Raw genomic sequence first — 16,237 nt, 5'->3', positions numbered from 1 at the left:
TGTTACTTCTAACTTATGAATAAGATATCCTGAGTCCACCCAGCTTTCGCTCCCATAAAGCAAAGTTGGTCTGAAAACAGACCGATGTAAAGATAGTTTCGTCTGGGAGCTGACTTCCTTCTTACAGAATACTGCTGATCGCAACTGTGAGCTCACTGCATTAGCTTTACTACACCTTGATTCAATCTCGCTTACTATATTACCATCCTGGGAAAACACACAACCTAAATACTTGAAATTATCGACCTGTTCTAGCTTTGTATCACCAATCTGACATTCAATTCTGTTGGATTTCTTACCTACTGACAACAATTTAGTCTTCGAGTGGCTAATTTTCATACCATACTCATTGCACCTATTTTCAAGTTCCAAGATGTTAGACTACAGGCTTTCGGCACAGTCTGCCATTAAGACCAAGTCGTCAGCATAGGCCAGGCTGCTTACTACATTTCCACCTAACTGAATCCCTCCCTGCCATTTTATACCTTTCAGCATATGATCCATGTAAACTACAAACAGCAAAGGTGAAAGATTACAGCCTTGTCTAACTCCTGTAAGTACCCTGAACCAAGAACTCATTCTGCCATCAATTCTCACTGAAGCCCAATTGTCAACATAAATGCCTTTGATTGATTTTAATAATCTACCTTTAATTCCATAGTCCCCCAGTATAGCGAACATCTTTTCCCTCGGTACCCTGTCATATGCTTTCTCTAGATCTACGAAACATAAACACAACTGCCTATTCCTCTCGTAGCATTTTTCAATTACCTGGCGCATACTGAAAATCTGATCCTGACAGCCTCTCTGTGGTCTGAAACTACACTGGTTTTCATCCAACTTCCTCTCAACGACTGATCGCACCCTCCCTTCCAAGATGCCTGTGAATACTTTGCCTGGTATACTAATCAATGAGATACCTCGATAGTTGTTGCAATCCTTCCTGTTCCCTTGCTTATAGATAGGTGCAATTACTGCTTTTGTCCAATCTGAAGGTACCTTACCAACACTCCACGCTAATTTTACTAGTCTATGAAGCCATTTCATCCCTGCCTTCCCACTATACTTCACCATTTCAGGTCTAATTTCATCTATTCCTGCTGCCTTATGACAATGGAGTTTATTTACTATCCTTTCCACTTCCTCAAGCATAATTTCACCAACATCATTTTCCTCCTCCCCAAGAGCTTGACTGTTTGCAACACCACCAAGATGATTTCCTTTTACATTGAGAAGATGTTCAAAATATTCCCTCCACCTCTCCAGTGATTCCCTGGGATCTGTTATGAGTTCACCTGAATTACTCAAAACACTGTTCATTTCCTTTTTCCCTCCCTTCCTAAGATTCTTTATTACTGTCCAGAAAGGTTTCCCTGCTGCTTGACCTAGCCTTTCCAGGTTATTACCAAAATCTTCCCATGACTTCTTTTTGGATTCAACAACTATTTGTTTCGCTCTGTTTCTTTCATCTACGTACAAATCCCTGTCTGCCTCGGCCCTTGTTTGAAGCCATTTCTGATAAGCCTTCTTTTTACGTTTACAGGCTGCTCTCACTTCATCATTCCACCAAGATGTTTGCCTTTTCCCATCTTTACACACAGTTGTTCCTAGGCATTCCCTTGCTGTTTCTACTACAGCATCCCTGTATGCCACCCATTCACTTTCTATATCCTGAACCTGCTTACTGTCTACTGTTCGAAACTTCTCACTAATCATATCCATGTACTTCTGTCTAATTTCCTCATCCTGGAGATTTTCTACCCTTATTCGTTTGCAGACAGATTTCACTTTCTCTACCCTAGGCCTAGAGATACTTAGTTCACTACACATCAGATAATGGTCTGTATCATCGAAAAATCCCCGAAAAACTTGTACATTCCTAAAAGATTTCCTGAATTCAAAGTCTGTTAAGATATAGTCTATTATGGATCTGGTACCCCTAGCCTCCCATGTGTAGCGGTGAATAGCCTTATGCTTGAAGAATGTATTCGTAACAGCTAAACCCATACTAGCACAGAAGTCCAGCAAACGCTTCCCATTCCCATTAGCTTCCATATCTTCCCCACATTTACCAATCACCCTTTCGTATCCTTGAGTTCTATTCCCAACTCTCGCATTGAAATCGCCCATTAGCACTATTCTATCCTTGCTGTTGACCCTGACCACGATGTCACTCAATGCTTCATAAAACTTGTCAACTTCATCCTCATCTGCACCCTCACATGGTGAATACACGGACACAATTCTTGTCCTAATTCCTCCCACAGACAAATCTACCCACATCATTCGCTCACTTACGTGCCTAACAGAAACTATGTTGCGTGCAATGGTATTCCTGATAAAGAGCCCTACCCCAGACTCTGCCCTTCCTTTTCTAACACCCGTCAAGTACACTTTATAATCTCCTATCTCTTCCTCCTTATCTCCCCTTACCCGAATATCACTTACTCCTAGCACATCCAGATGCATCCTCTTTGCTGACTCAGCAAGTTCTACCTTCTTTCTTCCATAAGCCCCATTAATATTGATAGCTCCCCATCGAATTCCATTTCGTTCGCCAAGCTGTTTCCAAGGAGTCGCTCGCCTGTCAAATGGGAGTGGGACTCCATTACTCCCATAGGTCCGAGGCTTGCTTAAAGTGTTCTGAGCTCGGTAAATTAATGAAGCAGGATGCTGCCCTACTTGCACATAGTCCAAGTGAGGATCTCTCCTCTAACGGGTTATGGACCACCGGTGAATTGTGTAGTCCTAGCCGCCTGAGCACAAGGAGGGCCACGACTCAGAATATGTCCGAGATGCCCACTCCCATTCCATAGCAACTGGTATCCCGACTCTCAGGACCACTTACTAGGCCGCTCAGCCGTTGCCCATGGTTCACGAACTAGGACGTGACTACAGTAACCCACAAACATGAACCATTTTCAATTGTACAAAAAAAAATAATATAAGAACACTTTTCTTACCTTTACGACACTGTTTTATGCACTAAAATAATGTGTGAGCTTTCTCTGTTTGACATTTGTATACCATTTGCGTGCGGCACGATCATGAAGACGTTTTACTATCATCAGTTCTAATGTAATGTTAATTGCTTTACGTCCCACTAACTACTCTTTTACGGTTTTCGGAGACGCTGAGGTGCCGGAATTTAGTCCCGCAGGAGTTCTTTTACATGCCAGTAAATCTACCGACACGAGGCTGTCGTATTTGCGCACCTTCAAATACCACCGGACTGAGCCAGGATCGAACCTGCCAAGTTGGGGTCTGAAGGCCAGCACCTCAACCGTCTGAGCCTCTCAGCCCGGCAAAACATCAGTTCTGCCGGTGTGGTTTCAGTCTGGGATTCTAAATAGACCATCAGTTCGTCCAGCTGCATTGTTGTATCTCCATGAGTCATTGTTTCTTTTGATGGAGAGCTGGTTTCATTTTTTAATTCACCATCACTCTCATCATTACCTGCTGAGGAACAAGAGGCAATAATTTATTCATCTGACATTATGCCGTAGCCTGAATTACAGTTACTTTTCAACTAGTCATTTACGTCGTACACATCTACGTCCGAGCATCCTGAAATGCGTGCAAATGTGTCAAGGGACTCAGAAGAGTCCACAGTTTCACATTCTCAATTCCAGGTGAATGCCGGGATGGGACCTTTGATAGACCGCGGCCGACTTACTTCCAATTCCTGCCACTAACTATCCTTGGTGGAAAAGACATTCAAGAAGAACTGAACTTGTAAAAGAAATACTGTACAAGTAAAAATAAATTATTATTTTCGATCTGGATAAACAGAAGATCCGCATTAATGAGGGCCGGATAAACGAGGTTCTTGTATATCCTCCAGTTCTTTTGATACTCCATCATTTAAAACAAAGTAATCTTTTTAGTTTTACATGATTGTTGATACCATGATCGTAGCCATGGGACCTGAAATTTCTACATAGAATTCGAACCGCAGGGACATAACGTTTCTTTTCAAAAATCCCGCTTATACGAGGATTGGGACAAAATTCATGCCAACTATTTTTTTTCTTGTAGATATGTGAACGGATCACAAACGTATATGTGTCGTGTGCAAATTCTGCAGGCATTGTGTGTATGCAGAACAACAGATGGCTCTGTGATAGCTGGTAGTAGCGCAGCGAGGGCTGTGAAATCAGTCAGTTGGTGATTGTTGTGCGAGATGGAAGTAACCCGTGTTCAGCAGCGCGCTGACATTAAAATAGATGTTCTCCGAGGGAGAAATGCAATGGAATGTCACAGTGAATTAGTGGAAGCCCTTGGGAATAATGCCCTACCATACCGTACAGTAGCATGGTGGGTAGGAAAGTTTCAGCAAGGATGTGTGTCAACCAGTGATGAGCAACGTTCGGGACGACCTGTCAGTGTGCGGACCCACGTGGCACGTGCTGTCATCGAGCAGCTCCTGGATGAAGACAGACGATGGACGCTACTGGAGTTAGAGAGGGCAAGTGGCATCGAGAAAAGCACCGTCCACGGGGTATTGCATAATAAGCTGCAGCTGCGCAAAATCGCATCGCGGTGGGTACCGCATGCACTGACGGAAGGTCAAAGGTGGGTGCCTATGCAATATGCTCCGACCACCTTGCACGCTGGCAACAGGAGAGCGATCAATTCTTGTCATACGAACCACGTCAGTCCGCAGAGTGCCGACATGCTGGATCACCAAGGAGGCAGAAGGTCCATCAGAATCCTTCCCCAGTTTTCACACCTGTCAGCACCGGCTTTCCTGGGAATAGGTATAACAAAATTCTGACGAAAATTGAATGGGACTTCTCCTGTCTCGTACATCTTACACACTAACCTTGTTATGCTGGTTTCTCCTAAGGTAGTCAGTAATTCAGAGGGAATGTCATCAATTCCAGGTGCCTTGTTCCTATTTAGATTGCTCACAGCTCTGTCAAACTCTGACCTCAAAATTGGATCTCCCATTTCATCAGCATCAACAGCCTCTTCTTGTTCCAGAACCAAATTATCTACTTCTTTATCTTGATACAACTGTTGGATATGTTCCTGCCATCTTTCTGCTTTGTCTTCTTTCCCTAGAAGTGGCTTTCCACCTGAGCTCTTAATATGCATAGACCTAGATTTCCTTTCTCCAAAGGTTTCCTTGATTTTCCTGTATGCAGCATCTACCTTTCCTAGATCCATGCAACCTTCAATATCCTTGCACTTTTCCTTCAGCCGTTCTTCTTTAGCTACCTTGCACTTTCTATCCACTTCATTCTTTAATTGCCTGTATTCTTTTCTGCCCTCTTCATTTCTAGCATTCTTCGAGCATTTTCGTCGTTCATCAATCAGGTCTAGTATCACCTGAGTTATCCACTGATTCTTAGTTGATCTTTTCTTCCTTCCTAACATTTCTGCAGCAGCCCTACTGACTTCATTTTTCATGAGTATCCACTCTTCCTCTATAGTGTTTCCTTCAGCCTTTTCATTTAGTCCTTGTGCAACATGTTCCTTGAAACAATCCCTCACACTCTTTTCTTTCAACTTGTCTAGATCCAATCTTTTTTTGCATTCTTTCCTTTCTTTAATTTCTTCAGCTTCATGACCAACAAGTTGTGGTCAGAGTCCACGTCTGCTCCTGGGAAAGTTTTGCAATCCAACACCTGGTTTCTGAATCTCTGCCTAATTATAATGAAGTCTACTTGATACCTTCCAGTGTCTCCAGGTCTCGTCAACGTATACAGCCCTCTTTTGTGGTGTTTGAACTAAGTATTGGCAAGGACTAAATTATGATCAGTGCAGAATTCAACCAGCCGACTTCCTTTTTCGTTCCTTTGTCCCAGTCCGAATTCTCCTACTGTATTACCTTCTCTTCCTTGGCCTAACACTGCGCTCCAGTCTCCCATCACAATTAGATTCTCGTCACCTTTTACATATTGTATTAAATCTTATATCTCTTCATATATTCTTTCGACTTCCTCATCATCCGCTGAGCTAGTAGGCATATAGACCTGCACTATTGTGGTGGGCATTGGTTTGGTGTCTATCTTGACGACAATAATTCTTTCACTATGCTGGTTGTAGTAGCTTACCCGTTGCCCTATTTTCTTATTCATTATTAAACCAACTCCTGCATTTCCCCTGTTTGATTTTGTGTTGATAATTCGGTAGTCGCCTGACCAAAAATCCTTTTTCTTCCTGCCAACGTACTTCACTTATACCAACTACATCTTACTTTAGTCTATCCATCTCCCTTTTGAGATTCTCTAATCTACCACAACGATTCAAACTTCTAACATTCCTCGCTCCTACTCGCAGAATGTCAGTATCCATCTTCCTGATGATTGCCCCCTCTCGTGTAGTCCCCACCCGGAGATCCGAATGGGGGACTAGTTTACCTCCGGAATATTTTACCCGGGAGGAAGCCATCATCAGTACATCATTCATACAGAGAGAGCTACATGTCCTCGGGAGTTAGTCACGGCTGTAGTTTCCCGTTGTTTTCAGCCGTGTAGGAGTATCAACACAGGTAAGCCATGTTGAGTATTTTTACAAGGCCATATCAGTCAATCATCTAGACTGCCGTACTTGCAACTTCTGAAAGGCTGCTACCCCCCTTTCGATAAACCATTCCTTAGTCTGGTCTCTCAACAAATACCCATCCGATATGGTTGCACCTGCGGCTCGGCTACCTGCAACATTTGGACACGCAAGCCTCCCTACCACGGCAAGGTCACATGGTTCGCAGGGGAGGGTCATTACTATATCTTTCCAATATTCCCAGCTCTTTTCCGTGATCTATCTCAGAATAAAAAATGGGTTCTGCTGTTGACCTTCCACTTCTGAATCCAAATTGTTCCTCTTGTAACTCACTTCCACCTTTTCTCTAATTCTTTCTAATATCCTTTCCATTATCTTGGCTGTACGGGATAGGATGGCGATTCTTTCTTCTTATCTCCTTTTTTGAATGATGTTAATTATAACCCTCTTTTCCCAATCCTTGAGCACTCTCTTTCATACACGCTTGAATATTCTGTAAGTCTACTGGATTCTCACTAGTCCTGCAACCTTGATCAATTCTATGGCTACTTCATTTGTTCCCACTGCTTTTCCCATCTTCATTGTTTTTAGTTGCCTCTTTCACCTCTGTCATTGTAATATCTGATTCCATCTCTGTTACATTTTCTATTTCTGCTGCCTGGGTACCTTCTCCACGTCTGGTTTCTTACGTTCAGCAGTTCACTGAAAACTTATTTCGACCTGTTCATTATCTTGTCTGGTTTTGTCAGCATTAGGGGTACTCCTTTATTCTTCACAATCCTGTGTTTACCTTTTCATTCCTCCATTTTCTTATAATTCCATATCATAATTTTTCCCATTTTTTCATTATTTCTTGGGTGAATGTTTCCAAATTTTTCTTCGGCTGTTACTTTTTTTACAAACTTTTTTTTGCTTCCATCTGTCTTCATTCTTTTGTGTTTTCCATTCCTTCCAAGTTTTCTTCTTTCCCTCTGCTTTATCTCTCACTCTATCATTCTGCCATGTTGTCTCTTTCTCTCTTGCCTTTCCTGATGTTTTGCCACATGTTTTCTCTGCACGCCTTACAAATGCACTCTTAAAATTATTCCCTTCCGGTTCAACATGACTAATATTTGTCTTTGGAATCAGATTTGTAATTTTTTTCTGAACTCCTCCGTAACCTCCTTTCCCTTCAGTCTCTAGACCTTAATCTTTGTTTCTCTTTTTTTTTTTCTTGTAGTTTTGTAACCTGGCACACTTTCAACTTTGGGGGGTGGCCATAGAGCAGCAGTAGCAAACACTTCCTCAGGCATAGCTGTAATATCTATAAGGTCTTTCCAATGTCCTTTTTCCACTACGTTCTCCACCCATCCATACCTGGTAATGTTCTGGCTACTTTTCTTCCTGAACCATATGTTTTCTATTATTAGTTGGTTCCTCTGGCAAAAGTCAGTTAAAATCCACGCCTTGATTCTTGTTGCAATATTCGTAAGTCCCCCGGATCTCTTCTCTTTCCAGTCTCTCTCTCGTCTCACATGTGCCTTCAGATCTCCCATTATAATTACTTCTTTGCCTTCTCTCTATTTCTCCACTTCTTCAAGGAATTGTTCTGTATTCCCTTCTATATTTCGAGTTTATGGTGTATATACTTGCAACAGATCTCAAGATCGTGCCTCAAACTGTATCCTCGATATGATCATTCTGTCATTGATCTTCTTTACCTGTACAATTTCCAGGACATCCTTTGTAATGATCATTCCTACTCCATTTACTGCACCCTGTCCTTCACTGTAAAACAGTCTGTACCTTTCCTTCAGTTCACTTTCCCCTCTTCCTCTCCATTTTGTTTCACTAAGACTAAGGATGGCTATGTTCTTCTCTTTCATGTACTCTATCAGCTATTCGGTCTTGTCTGTCAGGATCAGGCAGTTGACTGTCCTGATTCGGATATATTGTGATACTGGTTGCCCACTTTTCACAGCTTCCCCAGTACCTGAAGAATTGCACATCGCCTGCTGGGGACGCCCTAGCATTTTCCGAGGCTGCACTATATTTGCATTCATTTTTAGGCTGTTATTACAATGTCACCACTTCCAAAGGCATTTTAGAGCTGCTGCCAGCAGGTGATGAGGTTGCTCCTATCATGGAGTACAGGCGCTTTGGACACTGCTTGATGAGTTCCAGTTTAATTTCCTACACTGAGGGGAACATCACCCTACCTAAGAGAACTCATCTGCCCGAAGCCATTGGTTCTGTTAGGAGGTAGAGTTACTTCTCGCCGCCCGACCCTCAGTGCAGAGGACTGTTGTGGACTGTACAGTCTACTCTATTACCGTAGCAGACTGAAAATCCAGAGTTTTCTGTGGCATTGTAAAAATGAATTTGGATCCCTTCATCTAATGTTGATGCTGAAAGATTGTTCTCTAAATACTCTGTAATTGTGTGTGATGGATGAAAAAGTCTTAAGCCGGAAAATGCTGAAATGTTAACAATGGTAGCTTTTGAATGAGTCGACACGTTATCCATACCGCTTAGTACTATGTACATTTTGTGATTCTTTATTCCCATATTAATTTTAAATTGCAAATGTGATGATTTTCATTAATTTTTTTGATTGTTTTCAAATTACTAGAGTGAACTTGAATAATCTAACTAATATTTAGGTTATGAACGTATATTACACATAATATGCACAAGTATTTTGTCATTAACTTCATTATTTAACAACTCTGATAACACCAAACTTCTTGTATTTAAAAACCAAAATTATTCAAAAATTACACTGGAAAATCTTGTCTCTATATATAATCCGTAACTTCCAAATTGGCTGAAAAAGAATAATCCATATAACACCATTCTAGGATTCCTAGAAAATGTGGTCATTGGATTCTGTTCACAGAAATGGCAGTTTTGGAGTAAGATAACCAAACTTTAACTTGTGTATTTACAGTAGAACCTCGATAATTCGAAATCGGTTAATTCAAAATCCCGCCTAATTCGAAGTAGCTCTCGTTCCCGGAAACATGAGATACAGTTTTGTATGTTATTTCAATTGTTTAATTCGAAATACGGATAATTCGTAATTCGAAGTACAATGTCGGCCCCATTACCGAAATTCAGAGACTTTTAATTCGAAACTGCCTTTACATTTTAAAACAATAGTATGTTACAGAGTAATTTCAACTCGAAATTTATCCGCTCCGCGTCATAGTAGAACGCGCGTTCCGGAACGTGGAGGGGTAACTTTCCGCACTTACACTCACTTCGGTGGGTCTACAGTGCTCTTCATGATTGCTAAGTTGAATGGAATCGGAATTGTTTTGTGTTCAACCTTTTAAGGAACGCCGTAATGTCACGCAACATGCAGTGTGCAGGAAAACAGAATCTGCGAACACTGGCGATGCCGACAGTTGACGAAAAAACGTGGCAAATATAATAAATTCGCAGGCACCGAACAATATTGACAATGCCGGTGAAACTGCATTGCTTTATTTTAATGCGAGCCCAAACGGTCTTATGGTTTTAAAGGAGAAATTGCCAGCCGGGAAATCGTACAGTGTGAGGGATGGGGGTCATAGTAGTGCATCGCAATGCACATGGAAGCGAGAGACTGTATCCCCTCGTCATAGGAAACTTCAATAAGCCACAATGTTTTAAGAGCGTCGGGCACTTTCCATGCCAGTACAAAGCATCTATAATAAAAATGCAAACAGTAAAGAAATCCAAAAAATAATGCATTTGCACAGGGGAACCGGCATAATTTATCCTCGTCTTTGAATTGTGCGATTTTTTTTCTTTCGTTGCGTGAGGTTATGTTTGTCAGTGATTTATCCAAGTGAATTATTTGAACATTGTAAATGCACCTTGTTGGATACATTTCTGAAATAGTTTTTTTCCATGGCATTTGAAACGTTTAAACTGTGAATCGAGGTGATTGCATGTATTAATGGGTTTTAGAATACTTTGTGACGCGGCAAGTGTTTACATTTCTGAAGTACGAGAGAAGTGCTATGGCGGGAAATCGTACAAGGATAGAGTCATAGAAAGTTCGATTTTAAGGGCATCGGGTACTTTCTGTGTAAATACAACACATCTAAAATGCATACAGTATATTTTATAGTAATCCAATTAATAAAACACTTGCACATGGGAGCGAGCATAGATTTCTCCTCGTCTTTGAATCGTGCTTTTTTTTCTTTCTTTCGTTGCGTGAGGTTATGTTTACCAGTGAGATATGCATGCAGTAACGGGCCTTAGAAAATTTTGTAACGCGGCAAGGGTTGGTACTTCTGAATTGCGAATTGGCGGTTAATTCGAAATCACGTAATTCGAAGTCCAATTTTTGAGTCCCAACGACTTTGAATTAACGAGGTTTTACTGTATAAAACATTTTCAATATTCTGGTTTCTTAATGGTAACCAATCAAATTATTATTCTCATATTCTAGACTGGCTATAACAATGATGCAGTCTGTCTCATTCATTCATATACACTGCCTTCAGATATTCTCTTTGTAGGGAGCAATCGGTACATAAGGTTCACTTTAGCATTTCAGGCCATGCCACCTCACCTAAAGTAACAAGCTTTGCAGGTTACGTGCAAGCGTGGTGTTTAAATGATCAATATGATTCAGTGCCAGGTAATATTATTTTTGTGATGTGTATGCATATAGAATTTTTTTTACACTTTATAAACTGTTGATACATTGGTCTCTTGAGACAGTTTATGATTGATTTAGAAGAACTCTGCAATAGTTCATCCAAAATTTCACAGATTTTATCTTCTGTTAAGACACGAGGTCCCCTAGGTCATGGCGCATCAAATACAGCTCCAATTTCACAAAATTTTATCATCAAATTGCATACTGTGTCTCATTGTAGCAAAGGTATATGTAGAAATGTGTTCCAAAATTTTTCTTCTTCAATTTCACTACAGTTTTATTGTTCTTAAAATATGTATGCCACTAAGAAGCTATGCATCTCAATAGTTAACTTGTTTGCACAGGACGGCATACTGCACTGATTTAAAAATACACTGTGGCTCCATTCCACGTCCTAGCAGGTAGCATGGGGGCTGTTCTAATGGAACAGAGAAAGTTGTCAAGTAGACAGGGGACATTTGCATGGGAGTAAGATGGAGAAAGTGGTCAAACAGGCCGCAGAGATCTTACAAACACTCATTGCTCTGCAGAATGAATAGTTGAAGGCACTGTAGATCTGAGCTGTAGTTAATGCTGATTTTCACTAGATAGTTAGTTGTATCACTAAACAACTTTCTGTGAACACTGCTGAGTCATAGACTGTGTACAGATTGACACCAGACAGTAGTTATTGTCCTAGCATTTATTTGGTGTTCAAGTGAAAACATGGGAGACCACTTTAAGGTTGGCCAAGCATAGAATATTTTATTCCCCACCCCCACACACACATAACTGGAAAGCTACTATGCTAATCTAGAACACAGTAACACATATGTGGGTATTTTTGCTTTAGAACATTGTATTTCTGCATACCCAACATCAGTAGTTCACCTAAGCCAAGTTACCCATTACACAGAAATACTGTTTGTGTTAAAAGCAGTTGATTTCAAATCTTACTAGAGAAAATGTAGTTTCATTTTGTAAACAAAATGTACAAGTTACATAAAGATGCTTAATTTTATGTCCAGTTGTTAGTTTCTTTATAAATGTGGAGAGAGTGTAAAACTGAGCTCATTCTAAGTAGTATAAGGTCAGTAGAAGTGTTTGTAGACATGTACAGTACTATTTTTCTGAAATATTCCTCTGTATTTTGCTTGATTTGATGATATTATTGTAGGTTTTCTGTGGCAATTCGTCGTGAGAACTACCCTCCTGAACGCATCTCTGGACTGGGATCTTCTCAACCTGGGCATACCATCACCCTTCTTAGTCCTATTACAATAATAAATCTTCTACCTCATGATCTTCACTATAGCACAAAAGACCCTACATGTGAAGGGCGTATCCGACCTGGCGAGTTCACTGCATTACAACAGGTAATTTCGTCTATAAATTTGATTTTTATGTACAGTAGAAGTCTGCTATAGCAAGTACGGTATATAAAGAGAACCCCGTGATAACGACAATTTTTGTATGTCCCTTAAAAATTCCTATATTAAACTGTGTATTATCCTTCGGTTACAGCGAGATCCTTATCATTGATGCATCCGTTATTACGAGCGATTAAGCGTGCACGATTTTTTTTATTACCGATATTTATGCAGCCCAGCCATTATATTGCATGCGATCAATCACCATTGGTATCGTTTCCTCTCTGTCTACTAGCGAGTTCTCTCCTCGACATTCAAAGGGCGATGTCGAAGTTGATTAGTAATACCCGTCGACTGCTATTCCGTAAAGAAAATTCAAAATGAATGAGAACTTTTTCGTGATAAATGCGTAAATAACATATCTGATACCAGTTGTTAACTCATAAAAAATAAAGGCTGAATAAATGATTGCTTAATTTTAATGCTAAATACTGCAAATGAGTAAGAATGGGATACACCTCAAGATACAGCGGAGTGCATCATTGATTTCAGAGGTTAGTTCATATTTTCTCACATCTGATTAAATTACAGAAAGGCTATTATCATGTAAATTTATAGCGAGAAGGTTATCATTTCTCTATTGGTGCTTGAAGTATATTTTCATCATACGTATAGTACAGTTAAGTTGGGATAGGTGATGCTGTTTGAATGAGAAAACTGAAACGTTTGCCTTTGCCACAAAATGCAATCGATCATCTTCGGTACGGAATCGTTTTCTCGCTATGTGGCATTTGCGAGCTCTCTCGTCGACATTCGAAAGCGATGTTGGAGTCGATTAGTAATACCCGTCGACTGGTGTTCTCTAAAGAAAATTCAAAATGAAAGAGGATAACACGTTTTCATAATAAACAGTAGCAACAGTCGACCCCCCACTTTGTGGAGAAAAAATAAATTTTTATTCCGTTTTAACTACCTGAAACTGGGAATTATTAAAAAAAAAAAACAATTTGTACAAACCCTGTTGTCTTTTCAGCTGATTATTACCTCTAATTTATTTAATTATTAAGGAAAATATTTAGCAGAAATAGGCACAAAATGTGGCTCATCGCGGTTAACCGAATTGTACGCTGCTACAGCAAGAAATGGAGACCCGCGGAGCAATGTTTAGCATCTTCTGCGACGAAGGGTGTCAGGGGTATATTTATGCTAAGATCACCCCCTTGCTGCATGCATTCGTCAGTCACTCAGTCAATGTGTCTGTTCAGTTCTATCTAGTGTCTACTAATTGGTAAGTGTTGAATTACTTTTAAATTCTATAATTGTGTCATACTTGTATTTAATTGTAATACATGTGAAATTATTGTTCCTTTAGTGAAAGTTTTATTGTATTATTACCGCACTTAAGTTGGTACTCTGTCAACAATAGAAATTCACTCAGAAAGCATCAAAAACTTACCATTTCATAGCAATTTATTTCAATGTTGATGTCTGCTCCTCCCCACCCCCGCGCGATATCCCTTGGACCTTTTGTTGGCTATAGATTTTTGTGCCCCCCACTTCTAATTCCCAATCACCGCCACTGGTAATAAATGCGTAAATAACATGGCCGATAGCAGTTGTTAACTCATTAAAAATAAATGCTGAAGTAAACAATCCCTTAATTTTAATGTTATATACTGAAATTAAGTAAGAATGTGATACACCTCAAGATGTGGCAGGGTACATTGCTGATATCAGAGGATAGTTTATATTTTCTAGTTTAATTCGGGGAAGGCTATTCACATGTAAAGTTTTAACGAGGAGGTTATCATTTCTCTACATGCGTTTGAAATATGTTTTCGTGATACATATTCGGTTAGGTTAGGTGATGCTGTTTGAAGAAGAAAACCGAAATGTTTGTCATATAAGCCTCTGGAGTGATCCGTATTTCTCCGAATCCAGGGCGACGTTTTTTTCTTAGATTCTCATGTGATAAATCAAGGGTCGTCTTGCATTTGCGGCCTAACAGTAATGAACACCACTGGCAACTTTTGCAGTAACCGCGCTGCTTCCTTTCGCGTGCACTCGAAACTCGTTGACAATAAACGACCGTCTCTTTATTATACTGTACATTGCTAGCCACGGCAACCGGATGTACAGTGTCTATGAGTAACGTCACTGGATCTCGGGAAATAGTGAAGAGAAAATACGTTCTATTAGCCTCTAAAAAATGTTTCTCAAATCTGCAGAATGTCATCAAAACATGCGAGCCTTCGAATTCTTAGAAAGCCACGGCTACCAGTAGCGGAGTTGTAACGCCTCTACTGTACCTGACACTTACTAAAATGAAGTTTTATAGATGGCAGGAATATTTTCGTAATGGATTGTCATATTGTAGAGATACATGGAACAGGTATTGCCGGCAAATTTTCAACGGGTTCTCGTCAGTATTATGATGCCAACTTTAAGTTAATGGTTATTAAACACTCGGAAATGTAGAATAATTGTACAGCCACAAGAAAATACGGCATAGGCCTAACTAAAGCCAATATTCGACGTTAGCATGAAGACACAGATAGCTTAAAAATGCATACTGTAAAAAACATGCATTCAGTGGCCCGCAACAAATACGCTTTAAAGAAGTCGAAGATCAAATTGTGAGGTATGTGCACGAAAAACGCTAGGGCGGAATTGCTATACGGAGGCTCCATAAACTCGTTCGTTGACCTTCAACGTCCACGTTAGGCCTATACATCGCTAGTTGCTGAAGTTGGACGAACCCGGCAAGCGAGACGTACGTGTAGCGGCAGCCAGTTATATCTGATGCTGAGTGAAATTAACAGTTTTATAGTAAGCAGGAATATTTTCCTGATGGATCATCATATTGTAAAGACGTGTGGAATAGGTATTGTTGGCAAATTTTCAACATGCTGTCTTCGATATTATGATGCCAATTTTAAGTTGATGGTTATTAAACCCACTGAAATAAAGAATAATTGTGCAGCTGCAAAAAAATCAGCATAACTAAAGCCAATGTTCGGTGTCTAAAAATAGTCTAAAATGTGTACTGTATAAGAAAGGCATTCATATGATTTACAAAGCACTTTTTAAGCATGATTTATATTTATTTTTAAGGAAAAAGTGGGAGTCGTCTTGGATTCGGGGAAATAGGGTACTATAACTTTTTCAGAATGAAATTACACTTTCACATAGTATCGGATTTCAAAAAATAACAAACAAGTAAGCCGTAGTGTGGATATTATCTGTGAAAATGCAAGTTTTGAACAAACTGATTGCTGTTTCATACTGATTTTAATGTGTATGGGGGTTTTCCCGACTTATTCAAAAATCGGATGTAACGGCAACCCACTATAGTGAGTAAATTTTTTGCTATTATGAATTCTCGCTATAACAGACTTCTGCTATAGAGCGTTCCAACCTTAAATTGCAGTACAGCGTGGATCGAGCGCGCTGTTGCAAAATCGACTCGTGAAGATCACGCTTGAGTGTGACTCAAACAGGGCGTCACAGTTCCACATTTTTCATTTGTAATTTTGTAATTTTTAGTTCATTCGTTCATAAATTAATATTTGTAGGATGGTAAAATAAATACAACATACCTTAATCACTGGCGTTGCTCTCAGACATTGGACGTACACCTTCTAACATTTCTGCAAGGCCTGGTGTTCCCGCTTTGGATGAAACGGGTTCGGGAGATGAACTTGAGGATGATCCGGACGATGAAGAAAGTCGTATTAAA

At 40.1% G+C, this 16,237-nt stretch overlaps 1 protein-coding gene across 1 annotated transcript in view; it reads left to right on the top strand.

Annotated features, from left to right (window-relative positions):
- Vps13D (vacuolar protein sorting 13D) overlaps positions 1 to 16,237 on the top strand; it is an 866,734-nt gene that overhangs the window by 620,646 nt on the left and 229,851 nt on the right. The window contains 1 exon segment of the mRNA XM_068226303.1: positions 12,306 to 12,504. Coding sequence (XP_068082404.1) covers positions 12,306 to 12,504 — 199 coding nt within the window.

This window comes from Anabrus simplex, chromosome 2 (assembly GCF_040414725.1).
Source record: "Anabrus simplex isolate iqAnaSimp1 chromosome 2, ASM4041472v1, whole genome shotgun sequence".
Classification (NCBI taxonomy): Eukaryota; Metazoa; Arthropoda; class Insecta; order Orthoptera; family Tettigoniidae; genus Anabrus; species Anabrus simplex.
This window is presented reverse-complemented; position numbering and strand designations above follow the sequence as displayed.